At 52.4% G+C, this 16,358-nt stretch overlaps 1 protein-coding gene and 1 non-coding gene across 13 annotated transcripts in view; both read right to left on the bottom strand.

Moving 5' to 3' along the window:
- The window catches only part of EP400 (E1A binding protein p400), a 107,516-nt gene that overhangs the window by 20,271 nt on the left and 70,887 nt on the right, over positions 1 to 16,358 (bottom strand). For all 12 annotated transcript variants that reach the window (XM_043902143.1, XM_043902142.1, XM_043902153.1 and 9 more), the window contains 16 exons: positions 15,903 to 16,105; positions 15,644 to 15,813; positions 12,667 to 12,863; positions 10,543 to 10,654; positions 10,250 to 10,393; positions 6,509 to 6,652; positions 6,215 to 6,298; positions 5,776 to 5,910; positions 5,455 to 5,499; positions 5,199 to 5,352; positions 4,837 to 5,078; positions 4,530 to 4,703; positions 2,623 to 2,759; positions 2,445 to 2,501; positions 807 to 885; positions 462 to 713 (listed from right to left, as the gene is read on the bottom strand). In XM_043902143.1, coding sequence (XP_043758078.1) covers positions 462 to 713; positions 807 to 885; positions 2,445 to 2,501; positions 2,623 to 2,759; positions 4,530 to 4,703; positions 4,837 to 5,078; positions 5,199 to 5,352; positions 5,455 to 5,499; positions 5,776 to 5,910; positions 6,215 to 6,298; positions 6,509 to 6,652; positions 10,250 to 10,393; positions 10,543 to 10,654; positions 12,667 to 12,863; positions 15,644 to 15,813; positions 15,903 to 16,105 — 2,329 coding nt within the window. The remainder of the gene's footprint in view (positions 1 to 461; positions 714 to 806; positions 886 to 2,444; positions 2,502 to 2,622; positions 2,760 to 4,529; positions 4,704 to 4,836; positions 5,079 to 5,198; positions 5,353 to 5,454; positions 5,500 to 5,775; positions 5,911 to 6,214; positions 6,299 to 6,508; positions 6,653 to 10,249; positions 10,394 to 10,542; positions 10,655 to 12,666; positions 12,864 to 15,643; positions 15,814 to 15,902; positions 16,106 to 16,358) is intronic.
- On the bottom strand, positions 13,108 to 13,237 carry LOC122695918. The gene has a single exon (XR_006341649.1). It is a non-coding gene; the product is annotated as a small nucleolar RNA SNORA49 (small nucleolar RNA).

Genomic DNA, 16,358 nt, shown 5'->3' with positions numbered 1-16,358 from the left:
TTCCCATAGGGGATTCTTATGTGTCACCACGCACACACAGAGAGAGCACATGGTGGGGCATGCTGCGTGAGACCGGCAGACTACCATTCTTTTTTAAACACCTTTTACTGCCTCCCTCTCACGGGCGCACAAGCTTCGGGGGAGGGTGGGGCAGGGTCGGGAATGGGAGGTCTGCACTAACTGCTCTGCAAGTCCGCAGAGGTCAACCTCTTCACAGTTACACTTCACAAATCCCTAAACCCAAACTTCCTGCCTCCTTCACCAAGAAGAGTGGCCTCGCCTCCCACATCCCTACTGAGCTAAGCTAGCCCGGAGAGCAGAGCCGGGCCTGCGTGGGGTGATGCAGGTGAAATAGCCGCTTCCTTGAGCGGGGGAAGACTGAGCCTCTGAAGGGCTTTGGGCTGGAAGCTGCAGGACCCCTTGGTGGGTGTGCTGGACCCGACCTCCCTGTTCCTTCTCACCAGCACTGCGGCACTGCCCACCGTCGTGATCGCAGGGGGTGCCTTTGGTGGGGGTGGTGCAGGCTGTGCAGGGGGCTGTGCCTGAGACTGGGGCTGGACGGCAGGCGGCCCCGCGGGCTGCTGGCTGCCCGCTGCTGAGGGCTGGGGCAGAGGCGGAGGCGGCTGCTGGGGCGGCGGGGGCTGTGGCTGAGGCGGGGGCGGTGGGGGCTGTGTCACGGGCGGCTGCTGTGCCTTCTGCTGGTCGGCCAGCGCCTACAGGGGCAGGAAGTAACAGTGTCGTGGGAAGGAGTTGGCCCAGCAGACCGCCCCGGACCCTGTGGGCCCTGCCCACCCACTGCAGCACACCTTTTTCTCCTTGGCAATGCGCTCTGCTCGGAGGGACGCAACCTGAATAGGAGGCAGGGGTTTGTCGTAGTTGATGCCACTAAAGACGAAAAACAAAAAAGAAATGTATTGCAAGTTCAAAAGCAGACAAATATTCTAGGAACCCGAATCCCCCATTTCCCATCCTGCCAGGTGCTGGGACACGACTCCTACAAAGCCTCACAGGCCAGGGTGCCTGGTGGGTTGGCCCTGGGAAGGGGAAAGGATGACCTTCCAACAGGAACTCCTGGAAGGGGGGCCTGGGCCTGACTCCCCTCTGCAGCGGTACTCGGCTGGGGCCCCAAGCATGTAGGGACAAGACGGCCATTCAGCACTGTGCCCCTCAGAGCAGACTGCCTGCCCCTCCACCCAGCACAGCAAACTGTTCACCCCACCTGTCCTAAGCATCAGCCCTCCTCCAAGGAGCCTTCAGGAGAGGTCAGTTGGTCACCCGCCTAGAACCGTGAGCACCCGCCAGTCCTCTCCAGCCTCTCACAGCAATCTTGCTTCCAAGGTTCCTGTGCCCCCTGCCCCCCATGACAGTCACAGGAAGGCTGGCTCTGCCCTGTGCGCTCCCTCCAGTTCTCAGGGCAGCTCACCAGCACGGCCCAGGTGCTGACGGCCCAGGTGCTGTGCTGCACCAGTCTGGTACCTCTGGATGCCAGCCCCCCCCCCAAGTCACATGTCCCCAACCCGCCCAGCACATTGTCTCCCATCCTCTGACCACCCATGTCAGTCCACTCAGCCACCCGAGGCTGCCCTGCAACCCATCCAGCTGCCCCCATATTCAAGTAAAGATGCAAAGACAATCTGTACCATGAAGAGACACAGAGAGGGGCTGGGGTGTGAGCTGCCATGAGAAAAAGGTGACATGTGAGAGTGAGGCTAGGGGAGGGGCCCACATGCCAGGGGAGACCATCCCAGACAGAGCGACCCACACGGCAGAGCCATGAGGCAGGGACTGCCGGCCTACTCGAGGAGCAGCCTCAGAGGCCTAGGCCCTTGGTGTGGCTGGAAGGGCCGGGGTTCTTAGCAGGGACAGGCCCGTGTCTGGCAGTATCTGCAAAACCTGCTTGGTTACAAGGAAAGCTTGAGTCTGAGTGGCACCTAGGTTCCATCTGAACACGTTCTTTCCTCCCCGAATTTTAAGAAGGCAAACACACACAAAGTGGCAGGGATTTTACAGCCAACACCCAGGTGCCAAGCAACTCAGACTGCACAGTTCTCTGTCACTGCTCTCTCACCCCGACCCATCTCTCACCCACCGTCTCACTACCTATCTACCTAGTCATTTTTTTTTGTCCTTTGCAAAATTTCAAAGCAAGAATACCCACCCCCAACAGCATATATTTTCAGGGCAGAGCCAACCAGACATCTGCCAGTGCAGAGACGCTGAAGGAGGAGAAGCCGCTCTCCCTCCTGCAGCCCATCAGGCCATCAGACTGCAGATAGGACACCACCTCATCACGTGAATGGGGACACCAGCCAGCCGGGCACGCCCCACCTCGATGCCTGGACACCCTGTCTGTACAATAATTCACTGAACTTGTAGAGTTTAAGAAAGCCCTAAAATGAGGTCATTTTCAAATAGTTAAAACTGTATCACAAAAACAGGAATACCTTTCTGCCAATACAGAAGCATGCTTGGGGTTTTTCTGAAAGGGGTTCATGCCAAGCCTGCAACACAGGAAGAGAGAAAGTTACTGAACAAAGGAAAACGCAAAGGCGGGAAGGCCGACAGTGAGAACGGGCCCCCACTGACTCCGCGCAGCCGGCACGGGGGACCTGGGAAGCGTACAGGGGCTTGATGGGGGGGCTCCTCTTGCCGGCAGTCATCTTCATCAGGTCAAAGTGGCTCGTGTACAGCTGGGTGTGTGTGGCATTCTCGTCCTGGGCGTACATCTGGCCTGTGCGCAGAGGGCGGTTGTTCTTACTCTGAAACAGAACGGGGCAGCACAGCAGTCAGACACTGACCTGTGAATGGGGTCCCCGACTGGGAGCCTAATGTGAAACCACTGAGCCCCTTCTTCCTGACCTTCTCTCTGAGACTCAACATAGAACAGCAATGACACAGCGGCCATCATCCACCGACCACACTCCCCAGCCTGTGTGAGGCCTCCTTGCCTATCCCTGGAGGAAGAAGGGGACGCCTCCAGCTGGGGAGACAACAGTGAGGCCAATGGATCACACAGCAAGCCACTGACAGCCAGGACACCTTGACTGTGATCTGCCCCTGGGCACCAGCTTGCCCTCCCAGGGGCCTCTGCCCCCAGTGGACGTGAAGGACGGGACTCTAGCATTATTTGTGCCTGGGACTCTCTCCTCCACGGGCCCTATGGTGAAACCAGGCACCTCCTTGCTCCTGTAGAACTTCAGGGCGGTCCCTCCCGGCCCACAGGCCACCCCACAGAGGCTGCGTGAGTCCCTCCTGTAGATGTAACATGTCTGGCCACCCCTGCTTCAATGGGTGCAAGCAGGTCGTTGATGTAGGATGCCCCTATGGAGCAGCGCTCTAATGCAAAGTAGCAAATCCCCGCACACAGAAGTGAAACACCTTGGACACTGAGTGCATACCGGTCACTGGAATACAGTTCATTTCTAACCTCGCTCTATGCTCTGCTGCACAGGCACTTAACAAACTTCCCAGGTTATTCAGAACACCACCTTCAAACCCTATAAACAACCTTTGCCATTTTCTTTAGCTTCACACACGAGCTATAACAGAGTGTCAAGTTTCAGCTTGACGATTTACTGTATCCAAGTTACGACAATCGTTAGAAATGCTTCCCAAACCTAATGGACCTGACACCAGAAGCCCTGTTGATGAAAGCATCGCAAAATGGTGTTCTGAGGAAAGACTGCTTTTCTGGTATTTGTTTTCAAACGAGGAAACAAACATGTCTTATCCAGAGACAACTGTTTTTAGAAAAGTGAAAACTTGAGATTTGTTAAAGGGGGCTTATAGGAAAAAAGTAGGTAATGTTCATGAATTAGAAATACAGGAGCAAACTTGATCAAAGCTCAGGACGTCTCCTGCTGCTACATCTGCCCCGGGCGGTCCCAGGCAGAGATGAGGTCATTGCTCCTGTTCTGTGACTGGATGTGAGGACCATCACCCCAAAGGCCACCAGCCACAGGCCCAACACTGCGCACACAGGCTTTCTACATGGAGGCTATGGACCCACTCCCAAAGGCAAGAAGGTGAGGACAGAGCAGATGGAGAAATGGCAAGAGACAAATGCAGTTCAAGGGGGATGAGAAAAGGTGCTACAGTGGAGACATCCTCAGCAGCCACACTGGCTGTGGGGCTGGGCCTCCTGACGACACACCATGTCTGCAGTCAGTGTCCACGACGCCTGCAGCTAGGACCAGGGTGTCCAGCACCCATCAACCCCCTGCAGTAAGGCGTGGAGGTGGAGGCACGGACAGACACCTTCCTTCATGTCAGCTGACAGCAGAGAGCAGGGGTCCTTCCACTCACCCAACCCTGGATGGAGGAAGCCCTCAGATGGCGCCGGGGCCACCAGACAGCACACAGAACTTTCCAGAGGACACAGCAGTGTGGCCGCTCCCTATGAGGTGGGATCTCAGCACCCAGACCACTGCCGACAGTAACTGTGACCGCGCCGCCCCCTCTCAGGGCCTTGTTCAGTACTGCACACCCTCACCCGCCTCTGCCTAACCCCCAGCCCCCATGAGCCTCACCTTGCCCTCCTCCCTGGGGATGAGCACATTCTCGTAGCGGTTCCGGCACTGCTTGGAGGAGCGGTAGATGCGGCTGCACGAGTTGACGACGTCGCTGACCAGGTCCCAGTTGGGCGTGTGGGCCGGGGATACGATTGTGAGGTTCAAAGGCAGCTCAAGGAGCTGCTTCACAGCCTGGAGGATCAGGTTCAGGACCCGGAGGTCAAGGCCCTGCCCGTCGGACGCTTCCCCATGCCCCTACCCTCCCTACCCCTCGTCCCAAGGGCCCCAGTGACGGGGCCGACCAAGGTCGGGGCCTCGGACTCACCTGCAGCAGCGCCCAGTCCTCACTGATGAGCCACTCGGGGTTGTCGGGTCCGGACTCAGTGGTCGGTTTGGCAAAAGTCGGCAGAGGCTTGGCAAACTGCGTCTGCTGCTTCAGCAGAATGTTCTTCTTCTGCTCCTTGCCCTCCCGGCGGATCTTCAACATGCCGGGGGTTGCGCGGTCAAACAGAGACCGCGGGGGCACCACGGCCTCCCCGTGCCGCTGCTTCTTCTTCCTGCCTGCAGCTGCACGGAAAGCTGCTTCAGCTAGCGGGTCAGTGGGCCAAGGTGGGGAGCGGAAAAGCCACGGGGAGGGTAACCGAGGCCACCGGCAGCCACAAGCCCTCTCCCCGCGCACAAGCCCACCTGAGGGGTCCGTCTTGTGTCGGCGGCGCTCCTTCCTCACATACACAGGCGGCAGCTTGGACTCGGGGATGGGCGTGGTTTCGTACATGAGACACATGACCGAGTCAATGTAGATGTCGTTGTCGTCCTGGGGGGGTGTGGGCGGCGTCCAGAGCTGCGTGCAGGAGGGACAAGTCTGAGCTGGGTGGCCACAAGGGCAGCTGGCCCAGCACGGCAGGAGGCAAGGGTCTGGGGCCATGGGGACACGGGCACTCACCGGCATGACCTCCGTCTGCCCGTCGGCGCCCTCACACACAAACTCCTGAGGGAAAAGGGGAGGCTTTTCAGGTTCGCGCAGCCCTCGCTTTGAGCTGCGAGTGGTCAACTGTCTACCTTCATGTCAGTTAATGAGCCTTCGAAACAAGCACGCAGCACCGCTACTGCTAAGACCTAAACTGCACTTCCATCACAGCTGGCACGACGGTGGGGAAAGCCAGCAGCAGGGAACAGAAACCCTCTAACCCGGCGCTGGACTGAGACAGGCTCAGCCCGCCAGCCCCGGGTCCGCAGACAGGAGGCCTTGGAGGGGCGCCCATACCGCGCTGTAGGCGTCCTCCCGGGTGTAGGTGAGGAGCTGCTCCTGCTCCTGCTCCAGCCGCACCCTGGCCTCCTGCTCCCGCAGGCTCCGCGCGTTCCGGGCCTCCCATTCACGCACAGCAGTCAACACGGTGCCCTGCGGGAAGACTGGCCATTCCCATCGCTGCCCCAGACTGCCCCGCCAGCCTCCCGGTCCTCAGGCCCCTTTTCCTCTTCCCAATACACGACCCTCTAACCAAGCACCGAGCTGCTTCAAAACCAAGGAAAACCGCCTGGTGTAGGGTTTCAAAGGCTTTGCCCATGTGATCACTTTACATACGGGTGGGGTTTGGTTTTAATGCCTTGAATTCTGGGTGAGTCACGCTTACTTCCAACCCAGTTTAACACTGAAGAATCTGAGATTCTCACATGTGAAGATGGTCAAAAGTGCAATCTCTTACCTCACTACTTCTCTCCTTTTCTTGATCAATGGAAGTATGGAATAATTCCAGGTAATTCAAAGCATATTTTTCAATTGGTGTGAGCTGTATCAAAATGCATTTTTTGAACAGAATTAGTAGCAAGTTCATAAGAATTTAGCTCCTCATATAACCCCCCACCAGCACCTGAATCAACATAGCAACTGGTCTTGGTCAAGAATGAACAAGAAATGCCTCACAGAAAGGTCACATGCTTAAAATATTTAGGTATAAAGAAAAACTGAAGTAGAAACCCAGAAGAGAAAATGCCCAAACCTGCCCCATGAAGTCCGCTAACTCCTCCAGCTGCGAGGGCTCCTCATCCCACCTGGAACCGCTGGAGTCAGGCGACCCGGGCACGGCCTCCTCAGCCGGCTTCTGGGTATCCTCCTCCTCCAGGTACTCGATGCTCTTGAGGGCCTGCAGGATGTACATGCTGCGTGGGGTGACTTTAATATGCTTTGAGCACTCTAAATAAGGGGTCTTGGAAAAGAGCCACACACGGACCCAATTATACGCCCACACTGCACACCGAGCCCCCACGCCCCACCCACAGCGATGCGTGTGCTCTTCAGACCCTCACACACTCTGGGGAAAAGCCTCAGGACACAGGCTGACATGCACAGCAAGGCCCCCAGGCTCAGAGAACCGAGCAGAATGGGGTGGCTCGTTCTATTGCACACCCGACACCCACCTTTCCACCCCAGTCCCACCACAAGGGCACTTCATGGTGCATGTGACATACGCCCTGGTCAGTGGTGTAGACAGAAACCAAACCCCCAGGAAGACAGTCCTTGGCACCACCGTTCAAGAAACACAAATTAGACTAGCAAATAACGCGTGCTCCTCTCTCAACAGCCGGAAAGTACAACTGTCAGGGGCTGGCAGACTCAAGACACATACGCTCACGTGGTCGGGGGGTGGTGCAGAGGGATCACGCAGCTTAAGAGGATTCAGTTAAGAAATCCTCTAGGCAGGGCAACTAGGCAAATCTTCAAAGTTTAAAAGGTAAACCAACTTCACACGATACCCAGAAATTATTTCCAGACAGACTGTCCATCTAAGCACGAGGGATAAAACACTGAAGCATCTACAAGAAAGTATAGGAGAACCTCTCAGAACGCAAAAGCATCAATCACTTGACAAAGACAGTGGCATGAGGACCAAGAATTTCTGCTCACAGAGACAGAGTATTAAAAAAGACAAACCACAGATTGGGAGAATATATTTTACATGTATCCCACAAAGGCCTTGCATTCAGAATGTAGAAAAAATGCCAACAAGCCATTAAGAAAAAGAGACAACCCAGTTTAAAAAAAAAAAAACAGAAAATGATGCTAACGAGCATCTCACAAAAAAGTACCCACATGACCAATGAACACAAAGCTCACCAGCCGAGAGCAAGCTGCAATTCAACCAGAGACGCGCCCACACGGCCCCCATGCCTGCACCTCTGAACTGGTCCCCAGCCCAGTGTCAACACAGAGCCAGATGATGGTCCTAAGCCACATGTCTTTGGGCAGCCTGTCTCCATCACCGCTGACCCCCAGTCACACCTGACTCCTGCTGTCCAGACTCAGAGGTGCTGTCCCTCCACCCATAACACTCCTAGACACTGCTCATCACACCATCGCCATGAGGTGATGGTCTAGCATCTCTCCTGTCACTAAAACAGAAGCTCCAGGGAGGATGAGAGGTCTTTTTCTCAACACTATACCCCTACTGCTTAGAACAGTGTTTGACACACAGTGTAAGACAACCCACCAGAACACTTCAAAGAATCTGTATGTTGAAAGAACATGCCAAGCCAACGTCTCTAAGTCACACTAAGAAGCAACAGCAAGGGTGTATGACAGACTCACATTCCTCAAATACTCGCCCCTTTAGACCTCACATTTTTCTTCCAGGATCCATGTAAGATTTTTACCAATGGTTAAGGATTGCCGGGACAAATATCAATAACATCAGATATGCAGATGATACCACCCTTATGGCAGAAAGTGAAGAGGAACTAAAAAGCCTCTTGAGGAAAGTGAAAGAGGAGAGTGGAAAAGTTGGCTTAAAGCTCAACATTCAGAAAACTAAGATCACGGCATCTGGTCCTATCACTTCATAGGAAATAAATGGGAAACAGTGGAAACAGTGTCATACTTTAGTTTTGGGGGGCTCCAAAATCACTGCAGATGGTGAATGCAGCCATGAAATTAAAAGACGCTTACTCCTTGGAAGGAAAGTTATGACCAACCTAGATAGCATATTAAAAACCACACATTACTTTGCCAACAAATGTCCGTCTAGTCAAGGCTATGGTTTTTCCAGTGGTCATGTATGGATGTGAGAGTTGGACTGTGAAGAAAGCTGAGCGCCGAAAAATTGACGCTTTTGAACTGTGGTGTTGGAGAAGACTCTTGAGAGTCCCTTGGACTGCAAGGAGATCCAACCAGTCCATCCTAAAGGAGATCAGTCCTGGGTGTTCATTGGAAGGACTGATGCTGAAGCTGAAATGCCAATACTCTGGCCACCTGATGTGAAGAGTTGACTCATTGGAAAAGACCCTGATGCTGGGAGGGATTGGGGGCAGGAGGAGAAGGGGACAACAGAAGATGAGATGGCTGGATGGCATCACTGACTTGATGGACATGAGTCTGAGTAAACTCCAGGAGTTGGTGATGGACAGGGAGGCCTGGCATGCTGTGATTCATGGGGTCGCAAAGAGTCAGACATGACTGAGCGACTGAACTGAACTGAATGATTACCTCCAGGAAAAGTAACCTACTGTTTCCCCACTATCATTTCATTTATGTTATGATGTTTTGGGTTTGCGGCGGGGGCAGGGGGGGGCGCAGTGTTTCTTAAGTTGAGAGTTATGTTTTGTTTTTTATTTATTGTTTAAATATTGGGTGTACTAGGTCTTCAGCGTGGAACTTGGGCTCCAGAGTGTGCAGGCTCAGTAGTTGTGTCACAAGGGTTCAGCTGTCCTGAGGCTTTACAAGATTTTAGTTCCCTGATCAGGGACTGAACCCATGTGCCCTAAATTGGAAAGTGAATTCCTAACTACTGGATGATCAGGGAAGTCCCCGTCAAGTTGTTTGAGATTTTCTTAAAGCCTAAAGCACTTGTCACCTATTTTAAAAACAACAGGGTAAATCGATCTGTTCCTGATACAGAAACAGCTGTTAAGTACTTCTATGCACCTGACATTACCCACAGACAACTCCTAGAAGAAAATGTGAGAAACAGTGGACAGTGGTTGTCTCTGAGAGAGAAGTGAGGGCGTGATGCAAGAGACTTACTTTTCACCATAAATTTTTGAAGATTTTACCACATGTATTTATAACTACTCAATAATCAAACAGTTAAGTTTCAAAAATAGAAGAGGAGTCATCCCGTAGCCAAAAGTCCCTCCAAGAGGCAGGGCGGGAACAGAGCCTCAGGGAGGAGAGCGAGGTGGCCCTGATGGGTGGGTGTGTGACGTGTCTGCACAGTAGCTTGTGAGACAAGTGTGCAACCTGCGAGCGTCTGGGCCAAAAATGCAGAAGGCAAGATTTCATTCAATCTCATAAACCTGAAGCATGTCATCTCAGTATATAACCCACAATGACGACTGAGTGAAACAGCTGCTGTTCTCTGTGGTCTTGTCCTCAGAGTGGGACGTGGGGCACACGCCAGGGCTGCCTTCAGCCCAGCAGCACTGCGACAGGGGAGCGCTGAGACGGCAGTGGGCAAGGGCCAAGGGGTTGGAGCAGAAGGTCACACAGGACAGTGTGGGGTGGCCCGAGAAGCATGGGTGGAAACGGTGACAGCGGGTGGCAGTGGTGGGGGCACACCACTCTCTCCCGCGCCCCTCACCTCTTTTTACAGCTAAAATCCCCAACAACGAAAGCAGGGAAGGAGAAAGCTGACAGGTCAGGCCCAAGCAACTGGAGCCTGGGGAGGGGGAACAGTGGTGTTGCAGGAGCGGGGGCAGACCCAAAGCTCCAGATCCAATGATGCCAGGCAGGCACCAGCCATCCTTACCTCTATGAAAGGTCTTGCAATTTTGGGTGCAATGGTTTCTGTGACAGAAGGTTCCTGAGAAAGAACTACAAACTCCTCGGCCTTCACTGGGAAGCCAGTATCATCCATGGGTGGATAAACCTCAAACAGCTCCTGGATTGTCCGCTGAAACAAAAATGTGTCTCACTGAGCCCATGACCTCTGCACCCAGAAAACCACCAACCACCAACCCCTCAACAGCATTAAACCCCCCAGTTCTGGTCACTGTGTGGCACCCCCTCCCCTGCCCCAGGCCTCCTCGCAGAGGACAGTACCTGCGTGAGGAACGCCATGGAGTAGTCGTTTCCCTGAGCAGCCACTTCTCGGATCAGATCTTTGGTGCCATTTTTCAATAACTTCTCTTCAATGGAATTGCCACTCACGAGCCTACAAACCAAACGCGGACACACACACGACACCTAAATTCCTGGGAGCCCGAGGACAGCCTGAGTGCCATGATGTCTGGACCACCCAGCAGAACAGCACCCGCGTGGAGCAGCATGTTGGCAGTGCTCTGAGCTGCTTCCTTCCTTTGTGTGGTGGCCAGAGGGGACTGGAGGCCTGCGGGGTCACCTGGCCACTACCCCACATGGGGTGAGCCACACCACCATCTCCCATGCAGCAGGAGGGCTGGCCCCAGAGGCCCACATCACCCATGCTGGCCGGCTGTGTCCCCTCACTGGCCTCTACCTGGAAAGACCCCTCCAGGACTCTGGACCCCTTAAGCCCTGTCTCCCTCAGTGCTGACGATGGCAGGCAGGTGCCCCCAAGTCTCTGTGCACCTCCCAAAGGAACCTGTGTCTAGCGGCTATAGCCCAGGACCAGTGTCCCCTGGCTGCTGCTTCGTGCCACCTGGAAAGCTGCAGTAACCACTCCATACTTCCATGATCAGGGCTTTCATTAAGATGATGTTAAACCTCACTATTGCTTTGGGAAAACCTTATACAGTTTTGTGAACCAGGTCTTCTTGTCCCAGAACAGAGCATGTCCTACGCTCATGATATCACTCAGGTTATTCCCTTTCACGACTTTACCCTCTACTCCTGCACATCCTGCACCTTTACTGCCAAGGTCGTTCCTAAGTGTCTACAGACTGTGGCTACTGAGAAGAAAATGTTTTCCCCATCACTATCTAGTAACTGCTAAAGGGCCAATGGTAAGCAATTACACAATGAAACATTATTCGATCACATAAACAATATACCAAATTTATATATATTTGCATGGAAACAGGCTCTAGACATACTGTTAAAACAAAACAGCATTACATGGTAAGACTGCTGGCACAAGCCATTTAAAAAAATCAGGGAGGGCTTCCCTGGTGGCTCCGTGGTAAAGAATCTGACTGCCAATGCAGGAGATATGAGTTCGATCCCTGGTCCAGGAAGATCCTACATGCTGCAAAGCAACTAAGCCTGTGCTCCACCATCACTGAGCCTGCGCTCCAGAGCTCGGAGAGCCGCAACGGCTGCAGCCTGAGCGCCTTAAAGCCCATGCTCTGCAACAGGAGAAGCCACCACAGGGAAAAGTCTGTGCACTGCAACCAGAGAGTAGCCCCCGCTCACCTCAACTAGAGAAATGCCTGCGCAGCAACAAAGACCCAGTACAGGCAAAAATAAGTAAAATTATTAAAAACAAATTTATATTAAAAAATTGGGGATATGTCTGGAAAGACATTAAAATGCTACTAATTGACAACTGGGCAGACTGTTTACCTTCTCCATGTGCTGTTGTTTTTTTTTTCTCCATGTGCTTTTTTTTTTTTTTTTTCTTTTCAATGAACAAGTAACACATTTACAATGAAAAAAAAATTAAGCTATTTAAACACAGTGTGTAGATGACTACATCTTGAAAACAGTAAGGGTTATGCACGTGGGCTGGGGTTCCAGCCCTGGGCCAGCCACCAGGGACCACACACTCTGCAACGACCCCTCCCAGAGGCGGCAGGAGCACAGAGGAAGGGGCGTGTCACAGGCCTGCACACTTGGGCACCAGATGGGCAGACAGAGGGCTGACACACAGGCACAGCCTCCTCTGCTTTTCTCAGCTGTGTGTGGATGACCGCTTATAAGATTTAAATTATTTCAGTAGCCTGTTTACAAGTTGCCACAGTTAAGTGATAACAAATCATTTACATTTGACAACACCTCAAACAACATAAAACCTGAGACACCCTCTTAAGGGTCAGAGACTCTAGAAGAAATATAATAGGTACATGTTAGAAGGACAGCACTTGTGTCTCAGCAGCAAACCCAGTCACCACTGCGAACAACTCAACTACGTCCCAAGCAAGGCTGAGGGTAAAGAAAGAACAGACGGGACAGCAGGAACACGAGCCTGCCTGAAGGACAGGAAACACACGAGGCAAAAGCTTCTGCAGTGCGCTGCAGCCACCCCACCTGTATATGTGCACGTCCTTGCGCCGCCCAATCCGGTCGCACCACTCCTGGGCCTTGGCGTCCATCACGGGGTTGAGGTCGTGATCATAGAAGACCACCGCGTCCGCCTCCACTAGGCTCACACCTGTGGCGCGGCTGTGTGTGGAGAGGAGGGCGCAGAAGATGCGCCGGTCTCGGTTGAAACTCCTCATCAGTTCCTGAGATGAGATAAGCTCCCAAGTTAGCGCTCCTGACTAACGACAAGAAATCTCCAACATGTTCGGATGCTAATCAGTTAGAAATTATTTGGTGTGTCTTTCCTTTGACTCCTGGTTCATGTTCCAATTACATCGGAGTTTAGCATTTTATCCTGGTTCTTTCAGGCATGTGCACTCTCCTTCACTTACTGATAGCTAACATCTCTACCCTGTTTGAAGGTTGCCTGCCAGCCTCCCACCCTAAACTGTCAGCTCCACGTGTAGGCCCCAGAGGACAGCAGAGTCTCCCTGGGGAGGGATGCGTGCTTGTTCATGTACCCTCCAGCAATGCCAGGAGCCTTACAGCAAAAGCCCCTGGAGTAAGGCCGAGGGAGCTGCAGCCAGCCAGGGGCAGGGCCCTCCACTCCCTTCAGGGTTGCCAGCTGAAATGGCTTCCTTCCCACGACGTCTCTCCTGCAATGATTTCAGCGCCCAAGCAGACCTTAGCAGGAGACCAGCCCTCTTCTTCAAGAAATTCTCTACATACAGTAAATCGCCTACACACAAACCTTCAAGTTGCTGGCTTTCAAAGATGCAAAGGTGAGTTCGCATGTTCAACCACGTTAAGTTAGTTCACGTGTCTGGTGTAGATTGTCACGTGAGTGTATCCTCTCCAAGGGATTGTGACTTTGTGCACTTTACTGTACAGAGCATAGTGGTACATCATCTTTATATCAAGCCCAGAATGTCCAGCAGCAATGTAAAGGCAGTGGTGACATAGCTGATTGTGTTAGTTGGGGACTTAGGCTAACTTTGGTGGACTTACGAACAAACTGGACTTATGAATATGCTCTCAGAACAGAACTTGTTTGTATGTGGGGGACTTACTGTAATGTGTTACATTACTCTCGAGGGAACTTGCTACTTAAGACTGTGGTGTATTTCCTTCCAGGCCTTCTCAGCGTGGGGAGGCCTGCGTGTACTGGATGATGTCAAGTGGGTAACGCGATGCACAGCCCAGCAGCTTGTCTGCACTCAGGAACACTGTACCGTGATACCAAGGCCTGTCATGAAACGCTGCTGAGGACAACTTCCTAGTTCACCCTGTGGGACACTCAGGACAGCGCCAAGCCCTGTGGCCCACAGACCACTGTGGCCCATTCTTCTATTCCTGGACGTGGACTGTGCTCCCAACTGGGGGTTATTACAAACACTTTCACAGGCAACAATTGTGTAGATACATCTTTAAGAAGCGTGGTGCTGCTAAAGGAGTTCTAGATACAGAATAAGGGCTTCCCTGATAGCTCAGTTGATGAAGAACCTGCCTGCAATGCAGGAGACCCTGGTTCGATTCCTGGGTGGGAAAGACCCGCTGGATCTTGGGCTTCCCTTCCCTTGTGGCTCAGCTGGTAAAGAATCTGCCCGCAATGCAGGAGACCTGGGTTCAATCCCTGGGTTGGGAAGATCTATTGGAGAAGGGAAAGGCTACCCACTCCAGTATTCTGGCCTGGAGAATTCCATAGACCATGTCCACGGGGTCACAAAGAGTTGGACATGCCTGAGGGACTTTCACTTCACTTCAGATACAGAATTACTAGGCTAACCTATAACAATTTTTAAGGCTTACAACCCATCCTGCCAACTTGCTTTCTAGAAAGGTGTCCTAATTTGCACCCCCACCAGCAGCCTGATGGAATCAAGCTACCCTCAGCTAACCTGGCAGGTAAAAACTGGGCATATTATTTGAACCTGCATTTTTTAAGTGTAAGTCAGTCATGAGGGCTTTTCTGTTTTCACATGGCTACTTCCTGAAGGACAATCATCTTGTTCTTCTTCTTCTTTTTTTTTTTTTTTAATTTATTTGTTTTTTTTCAGTGGGTTTTGTCATACATTGACATGAATCAGCAATAGATTTACACGTATTCCCCATCCCGATCCCCCCTCCCACCTCCCTCTCCACCCGATTCCTCTGGGTCCTCCCAGTGCACCAGGCTCAAGCACTTGTCTCATGCATCCCACCTGGGCTGGTGACCTGTTTCACCATAGATAATATATATGCTGTTCTTTCGCAACATCCCACCCTCACCTTCTCCCACAGAGTTCAAAAGTCTGTTCTGTACTTCTGTGTCTCTTTTTCTGTTTTGCATATAGGGTTGTCGTTACCATCTTTCTAAATTCCATATATATGTGTTAGTATGCTGTAATGTTCTTTATCTTTCTGGCTTACTTCACTCTGTATAATGGGCTCCAGTTTCATCCATCTCATTAGAACTGGTTCAAATGAATTCTTTTTAACGGCTGAGTAATATTCCATGGTGTATATGTACCACAGCTTCCTTATCCATTCATCTGCTGATGGGCATCTAGGTTGCTTCCATGTCCTGGCTATTATAAACTTCTTCTTTTTTTTTTTAATATTTATTTATTTGTTTATTCATTTGACTGCCTCAAGTCTTAGCTGTGGTATGTGGGACCTACTTCCCTGACCAGGGATTGAACCCTGGCCCCCTGCACTGGGAGCATGGAATCTTAGCCACTGGACCACCAGGGAAGTCCCTCATCTTGTTCTTATAAGGACTACACATCACTAATTTTGATTCCGAAAACATCTAGCCAACTGGATTTCCCAGGTAACAGGACTTATGAAAAAATGTCAAAGGGTGCAGCTAAAGTCCAGAGACATTAAGAGGTTCTTCTCTTGTTTAGATAGCACGGCTCCGAGAAACCAGCTTAGAAACTGGCAATCAAAGTTAACCCAACCAAATCATAAACGGTAACAAAAGAAATGATTTCCTTCCTACCTGCCGTTGTTCACTGTTGGCGTTTTCATCAATTCTTATGTAGGTGAGATAATGGAAGTTCAAGAACATTTCTAAGATGTCCAACATGAGAACCATCTGCGATAAGATCAGCACTCGGCGTCCTTCAGACTTCAACTTCTGAAGTAAGATGGCTAAGGCCTCCAGCTTTCCTGTGAAATGAGGGACACCGAGAGCATCTCATAATCCAGAGCGAGTAAGCCCGACACAGGGTGCAGAGTGGATGGGACACCTCCGGTACCTGAGTCAAACTGGACCAGCCTCAGCTCGGGGAACCGCAGCGAGTGCAGAGCCGTCATCCGCTGCAGCTGCTGCGCATAGGGCGCGGTGTGCTCCCGCAGGCAGTGCCGGAAGAGCCGCATCCTGTGGCTGTAGAGGGAGGGTGGCCTTGCCACCCACAAGCGCGGGGGCGCAGCCACCACCGGCGGGATCACGCACACCACCCTGAGAAGCAGAAAGCATGCGTGTCACAGGTGACACGCACGGCACCTCCACCAGGCAGTCCCTCTGGCTCAGGCAGCGAAGGCCCAAGAAGGCAGACGGCAGAACCGTCTGGCAGCGGGGAGTCACGAGAGGAGTCAGAGTGCCTGACTCCAGTCACATGGGGGGGACGTGGCTGCTGGAACACACCATCGCAGCAGCCACAGGAGTGGGTGCCGGCCAGTGAGGGCTGCCCAGATCAAAATAAGCAGTGAAG

Source organism: Cervus elaphus, chromosome 5 (assembly GCF_910594005.1).
Source record: "Cervus elaphus chromosome 5, mCerEla1.1, whole genome shotgun sequence".
Classification (NCBI taxonomy): Eukaryota; Metazoa; Chordata; class Mammalia; order Artiodactyla; family Cervidae; genus Cervus; species Cervus elaphus.
Note: the sequence above shows the minus strand (reverse complement) of the source record. Positions and strands in the feature narration are given on the sequence as shown.